The sequence below is a fragment of the Agelaius phoeniceus genome, chromosome 30 (genome assembly GCF_051311805.1).
Source record: "Agelaius phoeniceus isolate bAgePho1 chromosome 30, bAgePho1.hap1, whole genome shotgun sequence".
NCBI lineage: Eukaryota > Metazoa > Chordata > Aves > Passeriformes > Icteridae > Agelaius > Agelaius phoeniceus.
This window is the reverse complement of record NC_135294.1, coordinates 3396356-3422141: the sequence shown is the minus strand read 5'-3', so window position 1 is coordinate 3422141 and position 25786 is coordinate 3396356. Positions and strand designations below refer to the sequence as shown.

At 55.9% G+C, this 25786-nt stretch overlaps 1 protein-coding gene across 6 annotated transcripts; it reads left to right on the top strand.

The window, feature by feature from the left end:
• The first annotated feature begins 1761 nt into the window (after positions 1 to 1761).
• DMTN (dematin actin binding protein) lies at positions 1762 to 25740 on the top strand. Of its 6 annotated transcripts, XM_077191772.1 has the most exons (17): positions 1762 to 1897; positions 6884 to 6936; positions 7559 to 7612; positions 10503 to 10577; positions 11732 to 11887; positions 15008 to 15052; positions 15141 to 15249; positions 16245 to 16301; positions 16382 to 16534; positions 16629 to 16738; positions 17803 to 17908; positions 19985 to 20046; positions 20231 to 20279; positions 21308 to 21315; positions 21497 to 21556; positions 23223 to 23303; positions 24195 to 25740. In XM_077191772.1, the coding sequence occupies exons 3-17, from the start codon at positions 7595 to 7597 to the stop codon at positions 24306 to 24308; spliced, it is 1203 nt and encodes a 400-aa protein (XP_077047887.1). In that variant the 5' UTR covers positions 1762 to 1897; positions 6884 to 6936; positions 7559 to 7594; the 3' UTR covers positions 24309 to 25740. The 6 variants fall into 6 exon arrangements, with proteins under 6 accessions (XP_077047887.1, XP_077047885.1, XP_077047886.1 ...); XM_077191770.1 differs by lacking the exons at positions 21497 to 21556; positions 23223 to 23303; positions 24195 to 25740 and having other exon boundaries at positions 10506 to 10577; positions 21308 to 21447; XM_077191771.1 differs by lacking the exons at positions 1762 to 1897; positions 21497 to 21556; positions 23223 to 23303; positions 24195 to 25740 and adding an exon at positions 3416 to 3554 and having other exon boundaries at positions 10506 to 10577; positions 21308 to 21447.
• Positions 25741 to 25786: the final 46 nt, after the last annotated feature.

Genomic DNA, 25786 nt, shown 5'->3' with positions numbered 1-25786 from the left:
ATAAAGGGGAATTAGGGGGACAGGATCGGATCCCACTGACCTGGCTGGCATTTGGGGGCTGTGAGAGGGGGATAAAGGGGAATTAGGGGGACAGGATCGGATCCCACTGACCTGGCTGGCATTTGGGGGGGCACCTGGGTGTCCCAGAGGGGACCTGAACCCCTGCTTGGGGCAGCGAGGGGGGGTTAACCCCGCTCTGCACCCCCAGGATGGGGCTGGGGACAGAGGGGCAGGGTCACAGCTGTGACAGCAGCACTGTCCCCACCCCGTGGGGGCTGTGGCACCCTTGGGAGGTGCTGGCAGCTCCTGGCACATCCCAGGTCACAGCCCGGGGGTGACAGCGGCTGCACACCCACCACTCATCCCTCTCTGAATCCACAGCATTGTCCTGCACTCCTTCCATCCCTCAGTGAGCCCGAAGGATGCTCCTGCACCTCCTCCATCCCTGTGTGTGTCCAGGGGATTGTCCTGCACTCCCTCCATCCCTCACTAAATCCACAGGACTCTCCTGCACTCCCTCATCCCTCAGTGAGGCTGAAGGATGCTCCTGCACTTCTTCCATCACTTGCCAGAGCCAGGGCATTGTCCTGCACGTTCTCCATCCCTCACTAAATCCACAGGATTGTCCTGCACTCCTTTTATCCCTCTGTGTCCACAGGACTGTCCTGAACATTCTCCATCCCTCACTGAGGCTGAAGGATGCTCCTGCACAGCTTCCATCACTTGGCAAGGCTAGAGGATTGTCCTGCACCTCTTCCATCCCTCAGTGAGCCCAAAGGATGCTCCTGCACCTCTTCCATCACTTGGCAAGGCCAGAGGATTGTCCTGCACCTCTTCCATCCCTCTGTCTGTCCACAGCATTGTCCTGCACTCCTTCCATCCCTCAGTGAGGCCGAAGGATGTTCCTGCACCTCCTCCATCCCTGTCTGTGTCCAGGGGCTTGTTCTGCACCTCCACCATCCCTCAGAGGCCAAAGGATGTTTCTGCACCTCCTCCATCGCTTGGCAAAGCCACAGGATTGTCCTGCACTCCCTCATCCCTCTCTGCATCCACAGGATTGTCCTGCACTCCCTCATCCCTCTCTGCATCCACAGGATTGTCCTGCACTCCTTCCATCCCTCTGTGTATCCAGGACTGTCCTGCCCTCCTTCCATCCCTCTCTGCACCCACAGGATTGTCCTGCACTCCTTCCATCCCTCTGTGTGTCCAGGACTGTCCTGCCCTCCCTCATCCCTCAGTGAGGCCGAACGCTGCTCCTGCACCCCCTCCACCCCTCTGTGTCTCCCCAGGGTTGTCCTGCCCTCCCTCATCCCTCTGTGTCTCCCCAGGACTGTCCTGCACCCCCTCCATCCCTCTGTGTCTCCCCAGGATTGTCCTGCACCCCCTCATCCCTCTCTGAACCCACAGGATTGTCCTGCACCCCCTCCACCCCTCTGTGTTTCCCCAGGATTGTCCTGCACCCCCTCCATCCCTCTCTGCATCCATGGGACTCTCCTGCACCCCCTCCATCCCTCTGTGTCTCCCCAGGATTGTCCTGCACCCCCTCCATCCCTCTGTGTGTCCAGGACTGTCCTGCACCCCCTCCATCCCTCTGTGTCTCCCCAGGGCTGTCCTGCCCTCCCTCATCCCTCTCTGCATCCATGGGACTCTCCTGCACCTCCTCCTTCCCTGGCCGAGCCCCGGGGCCTCTCCTGCCCCCGCTGCAGCTCCGGGCGATCCCCGGTGCCGCTCCCGGTGCCGCTCCCGCATCTGCCGGTGCCGCTCCCGGTGCGGCGGCGGGCGGGGGGCGGTCGCTGTGGTAACGCGCGTGCGGCGCAGGGGCGGGAGGGATGCTCGGCGCGGGGATGGCTCCCGGCGGACGGGCAGCGCTGCCTGCGGGCCATGGGCTCCCCTGAAGGTAGGGCCTGACCCCCGCACCCCATCCCGCATCCCCCGGGCCTCCTCCTGCACCGGGACCGGCGAGACCCAGCGGGCTCCGGGCTCGCTTTGAGTGGGTGCATGAAACACCGCGCGTTGTGGGTTGGAGCGGGATCGGGGCGCCCCCAAACTCCTCCCGCGGGCACCCCCAGGCGTGTCGGTGCCACGGCCGGGTCAGGCGGCCGAGCAGCCCCCGGGCGCAGGTGGCGGCCGCCGAGCAGCCGCTGCGATCGTCTTCATGCTTGAGAAACTGGGTTAGTGGCGGCGGAGAGGCGGCCGCAGCCTCGATGATTCACGGGCACGGCCCCGGGCGGCGGCGGGGCCCGGAGGAGCCCCCCGGGATGGCGGAGCCAGGACCGGGATGCTCCGGCCAGCCGGGCCGGCCCCGGCGCTGAAGGACACGCGTGTGGATCCCCCTGGGGCTGTATCCCTGCCAGATGTTCACCTCTGGGCCTGGATGCCGCCCAGATGTGCAGCCCTGGGTGCGTTTCCTCCCAGATGTGCAGCCCGGACACACCCCAGGCCCTGCGCGTCCACCCGGAGGGGTCCAGCAGCCCTTTCCTGAGCGGGGTGGGGGGAAACTGAGGCAGCGAGGAGCAGAAGCAGCGAGGAGGAGCCCCCGAACGGGAGCTGCTGCTGTCACCAGGCAGCGCTCCCACACAGAGCCGGGAATAGACTCCGGATCCCGGCGCTGCGGCACCAACGCAGCCCCGCCGCCCCCGGCGGCTCCGGCCGCGGCTCCGCTCCCGTGCCCGATCCCGGGGTGCCGGGATCGCGTTCCGAGCGGCCCCGGAGGGATGGAGGTGGCCGCAGCCCCCCCTGCCCTGCGCAGAACCGCGACCCCCAGGGTTTGGGGGGCATTGGGGTTTTGGGGTTCAGCTCTCCCCGCCGGAGCCCAGCGCTCGCTTGTGGCAGATTCCCAGCACCTCCCAACCCTCCCTGAGCTGCGCCGGTGCCGCGGATGGAAATTCCCGCTGGATTTCCCCTCCCGGGGCAGCGAGGGGTGGGCGCAGCGCCCCCAGACCCATCCTGGGGGTGGGATCGGGCGGGAGGTGCCGAACCCCCCCCCTCCATCCCTCCACGCTGCCGCAGCCCCGTGAGGTGCTGGGGGTGCCAAAATCCCTCCAAAACCCCTCCGGGGGGAGCGGGGGCAGCCGCGCCCGGTGCCCAGCGGGGGCCGGGGGGTGCCAGGGCTGCCCCTGGCAGCGGGGCCAGGCCGGGTTATTCGTGTTTTCCTCCCTCTTTGTGCCGGGGAAGCGGGAGGAGCGGCAGCCAATACTGCTTCGTCATGATGCCGGTTAATTCTCCTCTTGTTGGGAAAGGGACTGAGCCAGCAGCGAGCCGGGGAGAGGCGAGCGGCACCCACGCGGCCACCGCCGCCCCCCTCCCGGGCAGCCACGCACTCCCGCACCCTCCCAGCCCAGCTCCACGCAGCCTCCCCCGCACGCCCAGCGCGGTTATCGGGCGGCGGGGCCGGGCTGCCGGGGGGTGATAGGCTCCTGCTGCCGCCCTCCCGCCCGCGTCCCCGCTCTCACGGCTCCGGATGCGCCGCAGCCCCCCCGGGAGCCCACGCGTGATCGGGGGCTGGGTGGGAGCATCGCCCCGCGGCCGGAGGGATGCGGTGAGCCCGGCCTTAGGTGAGTGAGCGGCTCGGCAGGGACGGGGACACGGAGGGTGCGGGGGGGCCGGGTCGTGGCTGCCGCTCTCCGTTTTCCCGTCGCTTTTTCCCCCCCACATTTTGTCCCCACCTTGTCCCCACTGCTGCCATCGCGGGGACCCCTCCCCGAGCCCCCCCTGCGGCACCACAGCGCCCTCAGAGCCCCCCCGGGACCACCCCCGTGTCCCCTCCCCGGGGACATCGCCGGGGGACGAGGCCGGGACCGCCCAGCCCTGCCCAGCCCCACCTGAGGGGGGAATTTGTGGGGTCTCAGCGCTGCTGCTGCTGCCGGGGGGGGGGACCCCCCAATCCCACCCCCTCCGTGAAGGGTTGGATGCTCCCTGGCCGCGGTGGATACGGAATTTTGGGGTGCCCCAACCCCGCTGGCAAAGCCCAGAGGGGGCAAATTCCCATTTCCCCACGGCCCCGAGCATCGAGGGGGGATTTAGGGGCAGAAGAAATTCCCATTTCCCCACGGCCCTGAGCATCGAGGGGGGATTTAGGGGCAGAATAAATTCCTATTTCCCCACGGCCCCGAGCATCGAGGGGGGATTTAGGGGCAGAATTTGGGGCGCAAATTCGGAGCGTCCCCCCCAATCTCTTGGCCGTGCATGCAGCCAAGGGGGGGGGGGGGGGTTCAGCTGCTGGCTGTGGGTGCCAGGCTGGGCTCATTCCTGGGCCACCTCGGGACCCCCGGGTGTCCTGTCAGGTGTGACCCCCCCGGTGACCCCAGGTGCGGTGTTGGGGTGCCCAGGCCCCCATCCCGGGGTACCCAACGCTGGGCGTGCCGAGCTCAGGGCTGGCAGAACCGGGGGGGGTTTTGGGGTGCGGGGGCTCCCCCAAACGCCCAGGGGGAGGCGCGGAGGGCGCGGCCTCCTCACACATCCCCGGCGGGTCCCTCCGCGTGCGGGATGAGCAGGCTAATCCCACTTTAATCCCGGATTACGAGCCACGTGAGGCGCGGCCCAGAGCGGGGCTGTGGGGTGGCCAGCGGGGCAGGGGGGCCGGGCAAGGAGCCCCCCGCTCATCCCCGGGAGTTTTGGGGTTCAGGCCACGTCTCCCCCCTCTAAACCTGCAGGGCAGGGCCGGGGGAAAGCTGCGCTGGCCCAGATTCCGCGGGTGGGAGGAAGCGAGGAGGTGGAAATGCCTCCTTCACCTCCATCCGCTCCGGGATGGGGTGGGCGGGTTGTTGATACCCCCCCCCCTTCCCCTCCCCTCCCCATCCACCTTCCATGCGGGGAAACTGAGGCACGGAGCATCCCCGTGCGCGCGGCTGGTCCATCCCAGCCATGGAAAAACGCCCGGGGCTGGCAGCTGGCGGCTTTGGAGGCCACCGAGGTGGCGGGGCAGCGACACGGGAGCGACGGCTGGCGACAGCCACGCTGGCCCGGCGGGGACAGAAACAGGACAAAGGAGGAACCGGACACCGGCGGGGCGCGGGTCGCGGAGCCACGGTCGCTGTCGCTGTCGCGCTCAGGTTGCCCGTGGGGCCCCGCGTGTGGCGGTGCCTCGGTTTCCCCGGTGAGCGGGGAGGATGCTCCGGGCCTCGCCTGCGCTGTTTGTTTGGAGCTTGTGGTGGGAGGAGGAGCAGCAGCAAGAGGAGGAGGAGGAGGAGGAGGAGGAGGAGGGCTGGGCCGGGCTGGGAAGCACCGGCCACCGTTCCCAGGGCTGGCGGGAACCGTCTGTTCAGGGAACTTGTGACCCCGCGTGTCCCCCCCGTGTCGCTGCTGGCTGCGAGCCGCGACAGCCGCGCCACGATTCGGGCACTGGTGGCACGGCCGGGAAGGGAGAGTGAGGAGGAGGAGGAGGAGGAGGGGATGGAGGAAGGCTGGGGGTCCCCTGCCGCTCCCCCCCGGCCCTGGGGGGGTTCTCAGGGCCTGGCTCCTGGCGCGGGGCCGGGCGCTGATGGCTTTGGCGGCTGCGAAAAGTCAAATCCGGATTTCCTCGGGGTGGGGAGGAGGGAACCGAGCTCTTCCCGCGGCAGCGCAGCCCTGGCTCCCCTCACGGGGGGGGCACCGGCACCCCTGCATGCCCGTGAGCCCCGCCCGCACGTGTCCTGTCCGTCTGTCCGCCCATCCATCCGTCCTTCCTTCCTTCCTTCCTTCCTTCCTTCCTTCCTTCCTTCCTTCCTTCCTCCATCTCTCTCCCTCTTCCCACGCTCCCTGCCCGGCTCTTTTCGGTGCCCTCAGCATCTCCCTGGGAGGGGGACACGCTGCGTGTCCCCCCCTCCTGTCCCCGCTCCCCCGAGCCCTCCTGGCCGGGAAAATCCCAAAACAGCCGCGCTTATCTCGGGCCAGGCGCGGACCTGGCCGCGGCTCCGCGGTTTGATCGGGGGTTGCCACGGGGACCGCGGCTGCCATCGGGGCGGTGGCTCCTGCCTGCTCCTGATAAGCTGTCCCCGCGCTCTGGGGACGCGGGGGGGGCCCCGTGCTGGCCGAGGTGGCTGCGCGGGCCCTGGCACCTCCGGCCAATTTTGTGGCGTCGCTCCGCAGCCCCGGTTCGGGTTCGTTTTCCTTCCCCTCCGCTCCCGTTCTCCGCCATCGCCTCCATCTGCTCGCTGTCACCGCGTCCCTCCGGTGTCCCCAGCGCGACCGGGGGCGGGGGGCGAGGCTGGCTCCGTCCGGCGCTGGAAAGTGTGAGCTCAGGGCTGTGCCCAAGCGGACAATGCCGCCCTTGTGCCGCTCTGGCGCTGCCCATCGCACCGGTCCCGGGTCCCGGCAGGGGCTGGGGATGGGCTCAGCGCCTTCAACCCCGCGCCAGGGACGGATCTGGGGGGGTCTTTGTGGCGGGGGGGTCCCCAGGGAGGGCAGAGCCGCCTCCCCCCGCAGCCCGAGGGTGCTCCCGGGTCTCTCGGACCCATCCCCGCGTCCCACGGGAGCGACATCGGCGGGGACAGCGGGCTCGGTGTCCCCAAGGCGGTGCCACCCCCGTGCCCAGCCTGCAGGGCTGGAGCTGCCCGCGCCGCTGTCGCTGTCACTGTCGCTGTCACCGCACGAGCTTTTCCCAACTCCGGCCCTTCTGAAAGGAGAAGGTTGGAGGAGAATGGGGAATTTTCCCCTTTGTGCTCTCCATTGTGGCCTCAGAGCGCGGCCGGGCCCGAGCCCCGGGGGCTCCGGGGGGCCGAGCTCGTCCCGCTGCCCGTGGAGCCTTCTGGAGGCCGCACAAGGGACAAAAGGGCGACACCGCCGCCAGCACCGTCAGCACCGGCGGGCAGGGACACGCGGCGGGCACGGGGACAGCGTGGGGACAGCGTGGGGACAAGGGCAGGTTTGTCACCCACTCACGGCCACCGCTGTGCTCTCCCTGCAGAGGGAACAGCCGAGCCCCAGCGCCCAGGGGGATGTGGAGCCACAGAGGCAGCGGTGAGTGCGGTGTCCCCTGCCTGTCACTGTCCCCTGCTTGTCCCACCCCTGTGCCCTGCCTGTCCCTGTCCCTGTCCCCTGCCTGTCCCCTGCCTGTCCCCTCCTTGTCCCTCACCTGTGCCCTGCCTGTCCCTTTGGGGGACTGGGAAGGCCCCTGCCTATACCTGTCCCCTCACCTGTCTCTCCCTGTCCCCTGCCTGTCCCTGTCCCCCTCCTGTGCCCTCGCCTGTCCCTCCACCTGTCCCTCCCTGTCCTGCCCCTGTCCCTCTTCCTGTCCCCCTCACTGTCCCATCCCTGTCCCCTGCCTGTGCCTGTGCCCTGCCTGTCCCTGTCCCCTCACTGTCCCTCACCTGTGCTCTGCCTCTCCCTTTTCTGGGGGACAGTGGCACCTCCTGGCAGGCCTGTTCTGCTGCCACCACTGGGGCCGTGCCCCCCCTGTTTGGGGCCGTGCCCCCCTCTTTGGCACTGGGGCTGTGCCACCCCCGTCTGGCACTGGGGCCGTGCCCCCCCCGTGCCCGCTGTGGGCCCAGCCCGTGCCAGGAGGGCCGTGGGATGTGGGACCCCCCCCCAGGGGGGGCTCTGTGCCCACCCTGGCAGTGCCCAAACCCCTCTGTGCCCACAGGACCCTGTGACTGACACAGCCCCAGCCCGCGGCTGAATGGAAAGACTGCAGAAGGTACAGGGGGGTGGGGACGGGTTTGGGGGTCCAGGGAGGGTTTGGGGGTCCAGAACAGGATTCTGGGGGTCCAGGGAAGGTATTGGAGGGTGCAGGGAGGGTAAAGGAGGTCCAGAAAGGGTGTTTGGGGTCCGGAACAGGGGTTTTGGGGTCCAGGGATGGTGTTGGGGGACTGGGAAGATCTTGGGGGTCCAGGAAGGGTCTTGGGGGCCCAGGGAAGGTCTTGGGGGTCCAAGGAGGCTGTTGGGGGTGCAGAGAGGGTGTTGAGGGTCCAAAACAGGGGTTCAGGAAGTTCTCGGGGGTCCAAGGAGGCTGTTGGAGGTCCAGAACGGGGTTCTGGGGGTCCAGTGAAGGTTCTGGGCTTCAGGAAAGGTCTTGGGCTGCCAAAGAAGGTGCTGGGGGTCTGGGGATAGAGAACAGCGTGCTGGGGGTCCAGAGGAGGTTCTGGGGGTCCAGAGAAGGTTCTGGAGGTCCAGGGAAGGTTTTGGGGGTCCAAGAAAGGATATTGGGGGTACAGAGAAAGTGCTGGGGGTGTGGGAAAAGTTCTGGGGGTCCAGGGAAGGGTGTTGGGGGTCTGGGAAAGGTGCTGGGGGTACAGAGAAGGTTCTGGGCATCCAATAAAGGGTTTTGGGGGTCCAGGAAAGGTGCTGGGGTCCTGGCAGGGTGCTGGGGGTCCAGAGATAGTTCTGGAAGTTCAAGGAAGGGTGTTGGGGGTCTGGGCAGAGTGTTGGGGGTACAGGGAAAGTGCTGAGAGTACAGAACGGGGTGCTGGGGGTCCAGAGAAGGTGCTGGGGATCCAATAAAGGGTGTTGGAGGTCTGGGAGGGTGCTGGGGGTCCAGGGAAGGTTCTGGGGGTGTGGGCAGGTTCTGGGGGTCCTGGCAGGGTGCGGGGGTGCTGGGGGTCCTGGCAGGGTGCTGGGGGTCCAGAGAAGGTTCAAGGGGTCTGGGCAGGTGCTGGGGATCGAGGCAGGGTGTTGGGGGTACAGAGAAGATTTTGGGGGTCCAGGGAAGGGTGTTGGGGGTCCAGAGAAGGTTCTGGGGGTCTGGGCAGGTTCTGGGGATCCAGGCAGGGTGTTGGGGGTACAGAGAAGATTTTGGGGGTCCAGAGAAGGTTCTGGGGGTGTGGGCAGGTTCTGGGGGTCCTGGCAGGGTGCGGGGGGTGCTGGGGGTCCTGGCAGGGTGCTGGAGAATGGGGAGCCCCGCACGCACACGGGGCTGGTGCCAAAGGCAGGGGCAGTCGTGGGCCGCTGTTAGCCCGGCCCTGCCTTCCTCCTCCTCCTCCTCCTCCTCCTCCTCCTCGTCCCGTCCTCCAGCCCAGCCTGGCAGCACCATCTGGCGGCAGCGCGTCCTGGCCGCGCCGCTGTCACCTCCCGGCTGTCCCGGCTGTCCCCTGCCTGCCCGTGCCCACCTGAAACGCCCGACCCAAGGAATTTGGGATCCGTGGGTGTGAGGGTGCTCGCAGGGGTCTGAGGATGAGGGAAGAGACGAGGATCTGACTCCATGTTTCACAAGGCTGATTTATTATTTTATGATATATATGACATTAAAATGATACTAAAAGAATAGAAGAAAGGATTTCATCAGAAGGCTGGCTGAGAATAGAATAGAATAGAATAGAATAGAATAGAATAGAATAGAATAGAATAGAATAGAATGATAACAAAGGCTTGTGGCTCAGACTCTCTGTCCGAGCCAGCTGGGCTGTGATTGGCCATTAATTAGAAACAACCACATGAGCCCAATCCCAGATGCACCTGTTGCATTCCACAGCAGCAGATAACCATTGGTTACATTTTGTTCCTGAGGCCTCTCAGCTCCTCAGGAGGAAAAATCCTAAGGAAAGGATTTTCCATGAGCGATGTGTGTGACAGGTGGGCACGGGGGGTTTGGGGTCTCTGCTGCTCACAGGGACCCCGGGATGTGTTCAAGTCTCTTTTCCCAGCCCAGCACTCAAAGGAGTCAGAGCTCTTCAGTTCTCATTCCCAAGGTTGTTTATTGTTCCTTGTCTATAAAATTCTTTCCCCTGTCCAGCCAAGGTCCGTGCAGCAGGACAGACAGAGGCACACTGACACCCTCAGTTATCTTTTCATACTAAAAACTACATGCACAATATTTACAATTCCTTCCCAATACCCATCACCTGTGTTAGACACTGAGCTTCTACCCTAAACCAATCCCAAAGTGCCAACATCACCCAGAAGATGGAGGCCAAGAGGAAGAAGGAGAAAGGCTGGACACACCCAGATTCCTCCATCTTGCCCCCTGAACCCCCATTCTAAAAACCCCAACATTCTATTTTTCACCCCATGATAAATTCACTCTCATTCTACTTAACCTGTCCTGGCTTGCAGGTCTTCATATAAAGGTGGTAATTTTTTTCCATGGGTTAAAATCAAAGCCACAAAGGTGTCTTGGGTTCTGAGCCCCCATTCTAAAAACCCCAAAAAATCTATTTTTCACCCCGTGACAAACTAACTATTATTCTATTTAGAATTTCATGGCTTGCAGGTCTTCAGATAACGTTGATAATTTTTTCCATGGGTTAAAATCAAAGCCAGAGGTGTCTTGGTCTCTGAGCCCCCATTCTAAAACCCACAAAAAATCTATTTTCCACCCCATGACAAACTAACTATTATTCTACTTAAACTCCTTTCACTCATAATTCTTTGTAATAGTTTTTTTCTTTTGACTCTTTTGACTTGTAATCCTTGGTAATTGTGTTTTCCAAGAGCCAAATCAAAGGCACAGGAGTCTTGAGCTCCGTGCCTGGGTCTTGGAGCCCCTTGGCCGGGGTTTGGGCAGGGACAGACAGACAGACGTCCTGAATTCTGACACAGGGGTGTCCCCAAACCCCTTCCTGGGCTGAACCTGGCCCCCTTTTTCCATCCAGCAGCCTCTGACCTCCCCTGGGAGCGTCTGCTCTTCGCGCGGATCCAGCGTTCCCGGCTCTCCCTCCAGCATCGTGGTAAGGAGCCATTCCCACCTTCCCACCTGGTCCCTAAATCCCCGCGGCCGGGATGTGCCCCCCAAAACCACCCCCAGCCCCCCTGCGTGGCCTTGGAGGGTGTGAACCCCCCCATTCCCAAAAAAATCCCAAAAATTCCCTTCTGAACCCCAAACGAAGGAGTTTTCTTCCCTTGCAGGCCAAAGTGGACAATGAGGTTCTGGGGCTGCAAAGACCTTGTAAAAAATTCCCAAAAATTCCCTTCTGAACCCCAAATGAAGGAGTTTTCCCTTCTTCCCAGGCCAAAATGGACAATGAGGTCCTGGGCTACAAGGACCTTGTAAAAAATTCCCAAAAATTCCCATCTACACCCCAAATGGAGTTTTCTTCCCTTGCAGGCCAAAATGGACAACAAGGTCCTGGGCTAAAAGGACCTTATAAAAAACTCCCTAAATTTCCAAAAAATTCCCTCAATTTCGCAAAAATTCCCAAAATGGACAATGAGGTCCTGGGGCTACAAGGACCTTGTAAAAAATTCCCTAAATTTGCCAAAAATTCCCTCAATTTCCCAAAAATTCCCAAAATGGACAATGAGGTCCTGGGCTACAAGGACCTTGTAAAAAATCCCAAAAATTCCCTTCTGAACCCCAAATGAAGGAGTTTTCTTCCCTTGCAGGCCAAAATGGACAACGAGGTCCTGGGCTACAATCCCATGAGCTCCCAATCCCAATCTCATGAGCTCCCATTCTCAACCCCATGATCTCCCAAGGATCTTGGAAAAAATTCCCTAAATTTCCCAAAAATTCCCATCTGCACCCCAAATGAAGGCGTTTTCTCTTCCTTCCAGGCCAAAATGGACAATGAGGTTCTGGGCTACAATCCCATGATTCCCAATCCCATGAGTTCCCAAGGACCTTGGAAAAAATTCCCTAAAATTTCCCAAAAATTCCCTAAATTTCCCAAAAAATTCCCTTCTGCACCCCAAATGAAGGCGTTTTCCCTTCATTCCAGGCCAAAATGGACAACGAGGTCATGGGCTACAATCCCATCATTCCCAACCCCATGAGCTCCCAATCCCAACCCCATAAACTCCCAAGGACCTTGGAAAAAATTCCCTAAATTTCCCAAAAATTCCCATCTGCACCCCAAACGAAGGCATTTTCCCTTCCTTCCAGGCCAAAATGGACAACGAGGTCCTGGGCTACAAGGACCTGGCTGCCATCCCCAAGGACAAAGCCATCCTGGACATCGAGCGCCCCGACCTGATGATCTACGAGCCCCACTTCACCTACTCGCTGATGGAGCACGTGGAGCTGCCCCGGAGCCGCGAGGTGAGCGGGAATTCCCCGGGAATTTTGGGAGAATCCCACCTGGAGAGGAGGGATGGCCGCGGTGGAGCAGAATTCTAGAAAAATAGGGAAAAAAATCCGGCAGAAAAATAGCAAAAATTCATGAAAATTCGTTGTAATTCGTAACAGGGCGTGAAGGTTTTTCAAGTTGTTAGAATTCAGTAAACAGCATTGAGTTAATTAAAATCAATGCAAATTAATTCAAAATGGAATTAAAATTAATTGAAGTAGAATGAATAAAAATGAAATATAATAAATCAAAATGAAATTAATAGAATTTTATTATAAATAAAATAATAAATTTTAAAAAAATTAAAAATAGAAGGATCACTGAGCTGGAATAGAATTCTAGAATAATAGGAAAAAAATCCAGCACAAAAATAGCTAAAATTGATTTAAATTCATTATAATTTGTAATAGTTCCTGAGGGTTATTGAAATTGCTAAGATTCAGTAAAAAACCATTAAATTAATTAAAATTCAGTAAAATTAGTTAAAAATTAAATTTAAATGTATTTTTTTCAAGTTGTTAGAATTCAGTAAACAGCATTGAATTAATTAAAATCAATGCAAATTAATTCAAAATTGAATTAAAATTAATTAAAGTAGAATGAATAAAAATGAAATATAATAAATCAAAATGAAATTAATAGAATTTTATTATAAATAAAATAATAAATTTAAAAAAAATTAAAAATAGAAGGATCACCGAGCTGGAATAGAATTCTAGAATAATAGGAAAAAATTCCAGCACAAAAATAGCTAAAATTGGTTTAAATTCATTATAATTTGTAATAGTTCCTGAGGGTTATTAAAATTCCTAAGATTCAGTAAAAAAACATTAAATTAATTAAAATTCAGTAAAATTAGTTAAAAATTAAATTTAAATGTATTTTTTTCAAGTTGTTAGAATTCAGTAAACAGCATTGAATTAATTAAAATGAATGCAAATTAATTCAAAATTGAATTAAAATTAATTGAAGTAGAATGAATAAAAATTAAATATAATAAATCAAAATGAAATTAATAGAATTTTATTATAAATAAAATAATAAATTTTAAAAAAATTAAAAATAGAAGGATCACTGAGCTGGAATAGAATTCTAGAATAATATGAAAAAATTCCAGCGCAAAAATAGCTAAAATTGACTTAAATTCATTATTATTTGTAATAGTTCCAGAGGGTCATTAAAATTCCTAAGATTCAGTAAAAAACCATTAAATTAATTAAAATTCAGTAAAATTAGTTAAAAATTAAATTTAAATGTATTAAAATAAAGTGAATAAAAATGAAATATAATAAATCATAAAGAAATCAATAGAATTTTATTATACATTTTAAAAAAATTAAAAAATAGAAGGTTCACTGAGCTGGAATAGAATTCTAGAATAATATGAAAAAAATCCAGCGCAAAAATAGTTAATTTTTCATTGATTTAAATTCATTATTATTTGTAATAGTTCCAGAGGGTTATTGAAATTGCTAAGATTCAGTAAAAAACCATTAAATTAATTAAAATTCAGTAAAATTAGTTAAAAATTAAATTTAAATGTATTTTTTTCAAGTTGTTAGAATTCAGTAAACAGCATTGAATTAATTAAAATCAATGCAAATTAATTCAAAATTGAATTAAAATTAATTAAAATAAAGTGAATAAAAATGAAATATAATAAATCAAAATGAAATTAATAGAATTTTATTATAAATAAAATAATAAATTTTAAAAAAATTAAAAAATAGAAGGTTCACTGAGCTGGAATAGAATTCTAGAATAATATGAAAAAAATCCAGCGCAAAAATAGTTAAAATTGACTTAAATTCATTATTATTTGTAATAGTTCCAGAGGGTCATTAAAATTCCTAAGATTCAGTAAAAAACCATTAAATTAATTAAAATTCAGTAAAATTAGTTAAAAATTAAATTTAAATGTATTAAAATAAAGTGAATAAAAATGAAATATAATAAATCATAAAGAAATCAATAGAATTTTATTATACATTTAAAAAAAATTAAAAAATAGAAGGTTCACTGAGCTGGAATAGAATTCTAGAATAATAGGAAAAAAATCCAGCGCAAAAATAGCTAAAATTGGTTTAAATTCATTATAATTTGTAATAGTTCCTGAGGGTTATTAAAATTTCTAAGATTCAGTAAAAAACCATTAAATTAATTAAAATTCAGTAAAATTAGTTAAAAATTAAATTTAAATGTTTTAAAATAAAGTGAATAAAAATGAAATATAATAAATCATAAAGAAATTAATGGAATTTTATTATAAATAAAATAATAGATTTTTAAAAATTAAAAACTAGAAGGATCACCGAGCTGGAATAGAATTCTAGAATAATATGAAAAAATGCCAGCAGAAAAATAGCTAAAATGTATTAAAATTCTTTATAATTTGTAACAGTTCCTGAAGGTTATTAAAATTTTTAGGATTCAGTAAAAACCATTAAATTAATTAAAATTCAGTAAAATTAATTTGAAATTAAATTTAAATTGATTAAAATAAAAAAAATTAAAAATCAAATTCAATTGGAAATAAATGAATCAAGTCTTAAATATTATAAATAAATTATATTATAAATAAAATATTATATTATAATAAAATAATAAATATTATATTATAATAATAAAAATTATTATAAATAATAATTATAAATAAAATAACATTTCGTAATGATAATATTTTAATATGTTTAATACTATATTAAGTAATATAATTTATATTTTATTATATTACATTATATTTTATTACATTACATTATGTTATGTTATATTATATTACATTATAACGTGATGTAATATAATATAATTGAATGTATTACATTGTATTACATTATATTACATTATATTACATTATATTACATTACATTACATTTAATTATATTACATTACATTATATTATATTACATTACATTACATTTAGTTATATTACATTATATTACATTAATTAATTATATTATATTACAATATATTAATTATATTATATTTACATTTTTAATATTATTTTATAACATTATAATATTTTATATTTATAAAAATCAAATTAAAATAAGTTAAAAATAAATTAAAATTCCTTCAATCCTTGCCTTCTGCAGCGCTCCCTGTCTCCCAAATCCATGTCTCCTCCTCCGTCTCCAGAGGTGAGTCCTGGCCCTGCTGGGCTGTGTGGGGAGGGGGCGGTGCTGAACTGGGGGGGCTCTCGCTGACCCCGATGCCGTTTTCCCGCAGGTGATCCGGGAGTGGCTGGAGAGCCGCCCCCCCAGCAGCGCCGCGCTGCCCCCCTCGCGCCAGGGCCCTGCTCCCACGCGCAGCAGCGTCCAGCACTTCCACCGCCCCGGTACCGCCCCGGGACCCCAGAACGGGACCCCAGCACTGCCCCAGGCAGCCGGGCCCGCCTGGAGCCTCCTCCCAACCCCATGAGCTTCCATTCCCAACCCCATAAACTCCCATTCCTAATCCCATCAGCTCCCAACCCCATGAGCTTCCATTCCCAACCCCATGAGCTTCCATTCCCAACCCCATGTGTTCCCAACCCCATAAACTCCCATTCCTAATCCCATCAGCTCCCAATCCCATGAGTTCCCATTCCCAATCCCATGAGCTTCCAACCCCACAAATTCCCATTCCCAATCCCACGAGCTCTCATTCCCAACCCATAAACTCCCACTCTTAACCCCATGAGCTCCCATTCCCAACCCCATGAGCTCCCATTCCCAATTCCATGAGCTTCCATTCCCAGGCCCATAAATTCCCACTCCCAACCCCATGAGTTCCGTTCCCATTCCCAATTCCATCAACTCCCAATCCCATGAGTTCCCATTCCCAACCCCATAAATTCCCATTCCTAATCCCATCAACTCCCAATCCCATGAGTTCCCATTCCCAATCCCATGAGCTTCCAACCCCACAAATTCCCATTCCCAGCCCCACAAATTCCCATTCCCAACCCCACAAATTCCCATTCCCAATCCCACGAGCTCTCATTCCCAAACCCATAAACTCCCACTCTTTACCCCATGAGCTCCCATTCCCAACCTCATGAGCTTCCATTCCCAGGCCCATAAATTCCCACTCCCAACCCCATGAGTTCCCATTCCCAATTTCATCAACTCCCATTCCCAACACCCATGAGTTCCCAACACCCATGAGTTCCCATTCCCAACCCCATAAATTCCCATTCCCAACCCCATGAGCTCCCAATCCCATGAGTTCCCACTCCCAATCCCATGAGCTCCCAGCTCCATGAGCTCCCATTCCCATCTCATTCCCGACCCCATGAGCTCCCAATCCCACGAGTTCCCATTCCCAACCCCAAATCCCCCTTTTCTCCAGAGACCGACACCACAGAGCTCAACATTTACAAGAAGCCCCCGATCTACCGGCAGAAAGGTGAGTGTGGGGAGGCGAGGGGTCCATCCCACGGGATGGGGCACCCCGGGATGCCCCCTCACCCCACCCTGTGCCCCCAGACCACCATTCCAGCGCCCACCACGGGAAGCATCTCATCGAGGACCTGATCATCGAATCCTCCAAATTCCCGGCGGCGCAGCCCCCGGATCCCAACCAGCCCGCCAAGATCGAGACCGACTACTGGCCCTGCCCGCCCTCGCTGGCCGTCGTGGGTAGGTGGGACCAGGGGGGTCTTGGTCTTCCCTCCTGGACACCCCAGGGGGGGATGGGGATGGCTGGAATGTCCCTTTGTCCCTTTTCCCGCAGAGACGGAGTGGAGGAGGAGGATGGCGTCCAAGAGAGGTGAGGAGGAGGATGAGGATCTGACGGAGGAGATGAAGAACCTGCGGGAGCTCCAGAGGCAGGAGCTGAGCAAGGTCAGGGGCGGGTGGGAGCTCTGAGGGGCCGGGGGGGCTGGCACCGATCACAACGGGGGCCCCTTGGTGGCACCTCTGAGGTGACACTGGCACCAATTCCAATGGGGGTCCCTTGGTGGCACCTCTGAGGTGACACTGGCACCAATTCCAATGGGGGTCCCTTGGTGGCACCTCTGAGGTGACACTGGCACCGATCCCAGCGAGGGTCCCTTGGTGGCACCTCTGAGGGGACACTGGCACCGATCCCAATGGGGGTCCCTTGGTGGCACCTCTGAGGTGACACTGGCACCGATCCCAACGGGGGTCCCTTGGTGGCACCTCTGAGGTGACACTGGCACCAATTCCAACGGGGGTCCCTTGGTGGCACCTCTGAGGGGCTGGGGGCGATGACACCGATCCAAATGGGGGTCCCTTGGTGGCACCTCTGGGGGTCACCGGCACAGATCTCAATGGGGGTCCCTTGGTGGCAGCTTTGGAGGGCTGGGGGGGCTGGCATTGATCCCAACGGGGGTCCCTTGGTGGCACCTCTGGGGGTCACTGGCATGGATCCCAATGGGGGTCCCTTGGTGGCAGCTTTGGAGGGCTGGGGGTGTGATGGCACCCATCCCAAAGAGGGTTGGGATAAAAATAAAATAAAATAAAATTAAATTAAATTAAATTAAGAATAAATTCAAATTAATTCAATCCTCGGTGGCAGCTCTGAGGGGCTGGGGGTGCTGGCATTTATCCCAATGGGGGTCCCTTGGTGGCAGCTTTGGAGGGCTGGGGGTGTGATGGCACCCATCCCAAAGGGGGTTGGGATAAAAATAAAATAAAATAAAATAAAAATTAAATTTAAAATAAATTCAAATTAATTCAATCCTCGGTGGCAGCTCTGAGGGGCTGGGGGTGCTGGCATTTATCCCAACGGGGGTTCCTTGGTGGCAGCTTTGAGGGGCTGGGGGGACAGTGGCACCCATCCCAACAGGAATAAAAATAAAATAAAATAAAATTAAATTAAATTAAAATAAATTAAAAATAAATTAAAATTAATTCAATCCTTGGTGGCACCTCTGGGTTCCCAGGTCACCTCCAACCTCGGGAAGCTGATCCTGAAGGAGGAGATGGAGAAGTCGCTCCCGATCCGGAGGAAAACTCGCTCACTGCCGGACCGGACGCCTTTCCACACCTGTGAGTGGGACGGTTCTCCTGAATCCTGCCCTTTCCCTCCTCACCCCTGGGTGTCTGCACCCCCATTCTGCACCCCAAATCCCCCCTGTAAATCCCAAATCCTGCCTGTACATCTCAAACCCCACCCGCACCTCTCAAATCCTTCCTGCACACCCCAAATCCCACCTGTAAATCCCAAATCCCGCCTGCACACCCCAAATCCTGCCTGTACATCTCAAACCCCACCTGCACCTCTCAAATCCTTCCTGTACATCCCAAATCCCGCCTGCACACCCCAAACCCCGCCTGTAAATCCCAAATCCCGCCTGTACATCCCAAATCTCGCCTGTACATCCCAAATCCTGCCTGTAAATCCCAAACCCCACCTGCACACCCCAAATCCCGCCTGCACATCCCAAATCCTGCCTGTAAATCCCAAATCCCAGCTGCACACCCCAAATCCTTCAAATCCTTCCTGTACATCTCAAACCCCACCCGCACCTTTCAAATCCTTCCTGTACATCCCAAATCCCGCCTGTACATCCCAAACCCCACCTGTAAATCCCAAATCTCACCTGTACATCCCAAATCCCGCCTGTACATCCCAAATCCTGCCTACACCTCCCAAACCCCACCTGTACCCCCTAAATCCCACCTGCACCCCTGCTCATCCCTGCCCATCCCTGATGGTCCCTGCCTGTCCCCAAATGTCCCTAAAGGTCCCTAAAAGTCCCAGCCCATCCCTGATGGTCCCTGCCCATCCGTGTCCATCCCTGCCTGGCCCTCAATGTCCCTAAAGCTCCCTGCCTGTCCCTGGTGGTCCCTCCCCATCCCTGCCTGTCCCTAAATGTCCCTGCCAATCCCCGATGGTCCCTGATGGTCTCTGCAGGTCCCTGCCCATCCCTAAAGGTCCCTAAAGATCCCTGCCTGTCCCTGCTAATTCCTAAAGGTCCCTGTCCTTGCCTGCCTGTCCTTAAATGTCCCTAAAGGTCCCTGCCTATCCCTGATGGTCCCTGCCTGTTCCTGTCCGTCCCTGAAGGTCCCTAAATGTCCCTAAAGGTCCCTGCCCATCCCTGCCTGTCCCTAAATGTCCCCAAGGGTCCCTGATGGTCTTTCCCTGTCCCTAAATGTCCCTGATGGTCTCTGCCCATCCCTGCCCATTCCTGGTGGTCTCTGCCCATCCCTGCCTGTCCCTAAAGGTCCCTGCCTGTTCCTAAATGTCCCCAAAGGTCCCTGACCATCTCTGCCTGTCCCTAAATATCCCTAAATGTCCTTGACACTCCCTGCCTGTCCCCAAATGTCCCTGACACTCCCTGCCTGTCCCTAAATGTCCCCAAAGGTCGCTGCCCATCCCTGCCTGTCCCTAAATGTCCCTGACACTCCCTCCCCATCCCTAAATGTCCCTAAATGTCCCCAAAGGTCCCTGCCCGTCCCTGCCCGTCCCTGCCTGTCCCCAAATGTCCCTGACACTCCCTGCCCATCCCTAAATGTCCCCAAAGGTCCCTGCCCATCCCTGCCCGTCCCTAAATATCCCTAAAGGTCCCTGCCCATCCCTAAATGTCCCCAAATGTCCCTGACACTCCCTGCCCATCCCTAAATGTCCCCAAAGGTCCCTGCCCATCCCTGCCCGTCCCTAAATATCCCTAAAGGTCCCTGCCCATCCCTAAATGTCCCCAAATGTCCCTGACGCTCTCTGCCCATCCCTGCCCGTCCCTGCCTGTCCCCAAAGGTCCCTGCCCATCCCTGCCTGTCCCCAAATGTCCCTGACGCTCTCTGCCCATCCCTGCCCATCCCTAAATGTCCCCAAAGGTCCCTGCCCGTCCCTGCCTGTCCCCAAATGTCCCTGACACTCCCTGCCCATCCCTGCCCATCCCTAAATGTCCCCAAAGGTCCCTGCCCATCCCTGCCTGTCCCAAATGTCCCTGCCCGTCCCTGCCTGTCCCCAAAGGTCCCTGCCCATCCCTGCCCGTCCCTGCCTGTCCCCAAATGTCCCTGACGCTCTCTGCCCATCCCTGCCCGTCCCTAAATGTCCCCAAAGGTCCCTGCCCGTCCCTGCCTGTCCCCAAATGTCCCTGACGCTCTCTGCCTCTCTCCCAGCCCTCCACACGAGCTCCAAGAGCTCCTCCCTCCCCGCCTCGGGCCGGAGCACCCTCACCCGGGTAAGGGTCCGTCAGCTGCGCCCCCTCCCACGCTGCCGGGGTCACCCCAGCCCGGGGTCACCCTGCTCAGGGGTTTGGGGTCACCCCTGTGACCCTGTCCCCGTGTCTGTCCCTGTCCCCGTGTCTGTCCCTGTCCCCGTGTCTGTCCCCGTGTCTGTCCCTGTCCCCGTGTCTGTCCCCACAGCTGCAGTCAGCAGAGTTCGGCTCGGCCGGGAGCGAGAAGGGGAGCCCTGGTGAGGGGCAGGGCAGGGGCTGGGGGTGTCCTGGGGATCTGGGGGGATCCCCACTCTCGGGGATGTGGGGGTGTCCCTGGGGATGTGGGGGTGTCCTGGGCATGTCCCCAGGAATTTGGGGGTGTTCTGGGAGATGTGGGTGTGTCCTGGGGATGTGGGGGTGTCCCTGAGAATGTGGGGGTGTCCTGGGGGTGTCCTGGTGATGTGGGGGTGCTCTGGGAATGTGGGGGTGTCCTGGGGATGCTGGAATATCCTGCAGAGATGTGGGAGAGTTTTTGGGACGTGGGGGTGTCCCTGAGAATGTGGGGGTGAGCCCGGGTAGTTTGGGGGTGTCCCTGGGGGTCTGGGGCTGTCCTGGGGATGTGGGGGTGATCCTAGGAGTGTGGGGGTGTCCTGGGGGTGTCCCTGGGAATGTGGGGGTGTCCTGGGAGATGTGTGGGTGATGCCGGCTGGTGTGGGGGTGTCCTGGGGATGAGGGGGTGTCCTAGGGAATGTGGGGGTGTCCTGGGGGTGTCCCTGGTGATGTGGGGATGTTCCTGGGAGTGCGGGGCTGTTGTGGGAGTGTGGGGGTGTCCTGGGGGTGTTTCCAGGAATGTGGGGGTGTCCTGAGAGCTGTGGGTGTTTCCCTGGGAATGTGGGGGTGTCCTGGAGGTGTCCCAGGGGGTGTTCCCGGGTATGTGGGGGTGTCCTGAGAGATGTGGGTGTGTCCCTGGGAATGTGGGGGTGTCCTGGAGGTGTCCCAGGGGATGTTGCCGGGTATGTGGGGGTGTCCTGAGAGATGTGGGTGTATCCCTGGGAATGTGGGGGTGTCCTGGAGGTGTCCCAGGGGATGTTGCCGGGTATGTGGGGGTGTCCTGGGAGATGTGGGTGTGTCCCTGGGAATGTGGGGTGTCCTGGAGGGACGCTGCAGTGTCCTGGAGGATGTGGGGGTGTCCCCAGGGTCTGGGATGGGCGGCACAAGCCCGGGCCCAGCAGAATGTGGGGGCACAGCGGGGTCCCCGGGCTGAGCCCCCTCCCCTCTTCCACAGCCCTGCAGGTAAGAGCTCACCTGGACACGGACCCCGAGACCCAGGAGACGGTGACGGGGGCGGGGACACCGGGGCCACCTCGGGGACGGTCCCTGGAGGGGGGAGGGACCTGGAGCCCCCCCTGACCTGGGCTTCAGGAGGGGGGAATTGGGGTGGGGGCCGGGCTGACCTCAGGCTTTGCCCCCCCAGAACGGCCAGCGCGGGCGGATGGACAGAGGGAACTCCCTGCCCAGCATGCTGGAGCAGAAGGTGAGAGGGGCTGGGGGCTTGGAGGGGGCTGGGGGGCTTGGGTGGGGCTTTGGGGGCTTGGGTGGCGTCAGGAGGGGGCTTGGGTGGGGCTTGGAGGGGGTCAGGGGGGGCTTGGATGGGGTTTGGATGGGGCTTGGATGGGGTCAGGGGGGGCTTGGGTGGGGCTGGGGGGGCTTGGGTGGGGCTTGGGGGGCTTGGGTGGCATCAGGAGGGGGCTTGGGTGGGGTTTGGATGGGGTTTGGATGGGGCTGGGGGGCTTGGGTAGGGTCAGGGAGGGCTTGGATGGGGTCGGGGGGGCTTGGGTGGGGTCAGGGGGAGCTTGGATGGGGTTTGGATGGGGTTTGGATGGGGTTTGGATGGGGCTGGGGGGGCTTGGGTGGGGTTTGGATGGGGCTTGGATGCGGCTGGGGGGCTTGGGTGGGGCTTGGATGGGGCTGGGGGGCTTGGGTGGGGTCAGGGGAGGCTCTCACAGCCCCGTGCCCCCCCCCCCGTTAGAAAAATTAATCCACAAACATCAGAGGTTTATGTCCAAAAAGGGCTGCTCTGTGTCCTAAAAAGGGAGGATGCAGCCTCCCTTTTTATCCCAATTTCCAGCCACATTTCCCTTCTCTCTTTCCCCATTTCTGAGGTGCTTGAGAGGTTCAGACTCCCCAGAACACCTGATCCTAAAGATTCCCCTATAATGTATAAAACCCTCCCTTTAATTCGAATTCTTATGGAATTGAGGGGTTTTTCCCCATTTTTTCCCCACTTGAGAGGTTCAGACTTCCCAGAACACCTGACCCCAAAGATTCCCCTCTAATGCATAACCCTCCCTTTTAGTTTTTTAATTCTTACAGAATTTAGGGGTTTTTCTTCCCCATTGTTTCTTTCCTCTTTCAAAATCTAATTTCGTTTATCAGCAAACCTAAAGTTTATTTGTGTTAGGAAAATTAACCCACAAACACCAGAGGTTTATGTCCAAAAAGGAGACAGAGGAGTCATTTTTGACTTTATTCCAATCAAGGCAGAGGCCATGGGGCATCCCCTGGGGTCTCTCAGATTTTTGGAGGATGCAGCCTCCATTTTTATCCCAATTTCCAGCCACATTTCCCTTCTCTCTTTCCCCATTTCTGAGGTGCTTGAGAGGTTCAGACTCCCCAGAACACCTGATCCTAAAGATTCCCCTCTAATGTATAAAACTCTCCTTTTAATTTTTAATTCTTATGGAATTTAGGGGGTTTCCCCCATTTCTGAAGTACTTGAGAGGTTCAGACTCCCTGATCCCAAAGATTCCCCTCTAATGTATAACCCTCCCTGTTAAATTCTTGTGGAATTTTGGGGTTTTTCCCCATTTCTGAGGTACTTGAGACTCAGAAATGGGGAAATTCAGACTCCCCAGAACACCTGATCCCAAAGATTTCCCTCTAATGTATAAAACCATGCTTTTAATTTTTAATTCTTGCTGAATTTAGAGGTTTCTCTTCCCCACTGTTTCTTTCATCTTTCAATATCCCATTTCATTTTCCAGCAAACCTAAAGTTTATTTCTAAAAGCAAATCTCTTTTTCCATTCATCAATCAGTGGAATCCTTCCCATGGTTTCTTTTACCTCCCAGTGCCGGTTTTATCAGACCCAGGCCCTGTTTCTAACCACAAATCCCCCTTCCTCTGCCCCCTTTTTGCAGATCTACCCCTACGAGATGCTGATGGTGACGAACCGAGGCCGAGTGAAGCTCCCGCCCGGCGTGGACAGGACCAGGCTGGAGGTGGGGGCTGTGCCACCCTCGGGGGGGCTCTGGGTGTGTCACCATCCCCTGTGGGTGTCACCATCCCCCGTGGGTGTCACCGTCCCCTGTGGGTGTCACCACCCCCTGTCCGTGTCACCATGCCCTGTGTGTGTCACCATCGCCTGTGGGTGTCACCGTCCCCTGTGTGTGCCACCATCCCCTGTCCGTGTCACCCATCCCCTGTCCATGTCTCCATCCCCAGTGGGTGTCACCATCCCCTGTGGGTGTCACCGTCCCCTGTGGGTGTCACCATCCCCTGTCCATGTCACCATGCCCTGTGTGTGCCACCATCCCCTGTCCGTGTCACCCATCCCCTGTGGGTGTCACCATCCCCAGTGGGTGTCACCATCCCCTGTGGGTGTCACTCACCATCCCCAGTGGGTGTCACCATCCCCTGTGGGTGTCACCATCCCCTGTGGGTGTCACCATCCCCTGTCCATGTCACCATCCCCTGTGGGTGTCACCACCCCCTGTCCGTGTCACCATCCCCAGTGGGTGTCACCATCCCCTGTGGGTGTCACTCACCATCCCCAGTGGGTGTCACCATCCCTGTACGTGTCACCGTCCCCAGCGAGTGTCACCCATCCCCTGTGGGTGTCACCACCCCCAGTGGGTGTCACCATTCCCTGTCCATGTCACCATCCCCTGTGGGTGTCACCATCCCCAGTGGGTGTCACCATTCCCTGTCCGTGTCACCGTCCCCTGTCCACGTCACCATCTCCTGTCCATGTCACCATCCCCAGTGGGTGTCACCATGCCCTGTCCGTGTCACCATCCCCTGTCCATGTCACCATCCCTAGTGCGTGTCACCATCCCTAGTGCGTGTCACCGTCCCCTGTCCGTGTCACCATGCCCTGTCCCCTCCCGCAGCGCCACCTGTCCCCCGAGGATTTCCTGAAGGTGTTCGAGATGTCGCCGGAGGAGTTCGGCAAGCTGGCGCTGTGGAAGCGCAACGAGCTGAAGAAGAAAGCCTTCCTCTTCTGAGTCCTCCTCCTCCTCCTCCTCCTCCTGCTCCTCCTCCTCCTCGGGCCAGCTCCGTCCGTGTCGCGCCGTGGAACCGCTTCAGGGCTCCCCGCCGGTTTTTATTGGGGTCCCCCCACCCCAGCTCCTCCAGCCCCCCCAAATCTGCGCCCCCCGCCTCAATCCTGGTGGGCTGGGGGGGCCCGAACCCGCCTGGCACGGGGGGATGGGGCTGGGGCCGCCCCTGCCCCGCGGTGGGCACGGTTGGGCCACGGGGCTCTCTGGGCTTTGTGCCCACCCTGGGAATGTGCCTGGCTCTGCTTTCAGCCCCCTGGCGGCACTGAGGGGGTGATGGGGGGGTCCCCTCCTCCCTGAGGGTCTGCAGCCCCCATCTGCCACCCCGAGGTGCCCCCCGAGGTGCCCCCATGCCCCATCCCGAGGCTTGGGAAGAGCCCACACTGCCAGACCGACCTTCTCCCAGCAAAGCCGGGCCCAAATCCCAGCTTAAACCCCCCAGCTCTGTCCCCCCGGGTCCCTCCTGTGCCAGGAGCTGCAGGGGGCACCCCAAGGACACTGCCAGCCCTGAGGGGCAGGGGGAGCACCCCGGGGGCGGCAGGGTTGGGGTGGGGGGTCCCTGGAGCATCTCCAGCTGTGGATGGGGGGGGATGCAGGGGGTGATGATTTGGGGGGCACTGGGGTAATGATTTGGGGGCACCGGGGTGATGATTTGGGGGGCACAGGAGGGCACTGGAGTAATGATTTGGGGGGCACTGTGGTGATGATTTGAGGGGCACAGAAGCGATGATTTGGGGGGCACAGGAGTGATGATTTCGGGAGCACAGGAGGGCACTGAGGTGATGATTTGGAGGGCACTGAGGCGATGATTTGGAGGGCACTGGGACAATGATTTGGAGGGCACTGGGACAATGATTTGGAGGGCACTGGGGCGATGATCCGGAGGGCACAGGAGGGCGCTGGAGCGATGATTTGAGCACTCAGCCGGCACGGATGGATTGGAGCAGGGCACGGCTCGATGGGCGCTCACCGAGGCTGGCCGCTGTCCCTGTCCCCTCCCGGACAGGGCTCGGCACCGGGCAGCACCTTCCCTTCCCCGCCTCCCCTCTCCAGGCACACGTTTTGGGCAGGACCCCTCTCTCCCTGCACCCCCCGACCCCTCCACGCTCCCCGGTTTTTTGTTTCCAGCCACTTTCCAGCCGCTAGACCTTGTTGGGATGTAAAGAATGTAATTTATCGGGAATTCACTGGCCCATACTTGCCTTTCACTGCTACAAACGACATATCTATAAATATATATATAAATATGGGTTGTTTTCGGACTGGACTACAGTGATTCACTTTCTCTGTTTTTGTTAGAGTTTATTTTATTTGCTGGTGTCGGAGAATCCGCGTGAGAGTGATTTTTTGCTTACAATTAAAGGTGAAATGGCTTTATCCAGCCCGGCTCCGCAGCTTTGCTTCCCCCTCTCGCCCAAAAATTCCCC

Bases quoted from the DNA above. Each gene is read 5' to 3' on its own strand.
- DMTN (XM_077191772.1), top strand. The intron at 10,578-11,731 runs GTAAGGAGCCAT...CCTTCCTTCCAG, and splicing joins GCTCTCCCTCCAGCATCGTG to GCCAAAATGGACAACGAGGT. The intron at 16,739-17,802 runs GTCAGGGGCGGG...CTGGGTTCCCAG, and splicing joins AGAGGCAGGAGCTGAGCAAG to GTCACCTCCAACCTCGGGAA.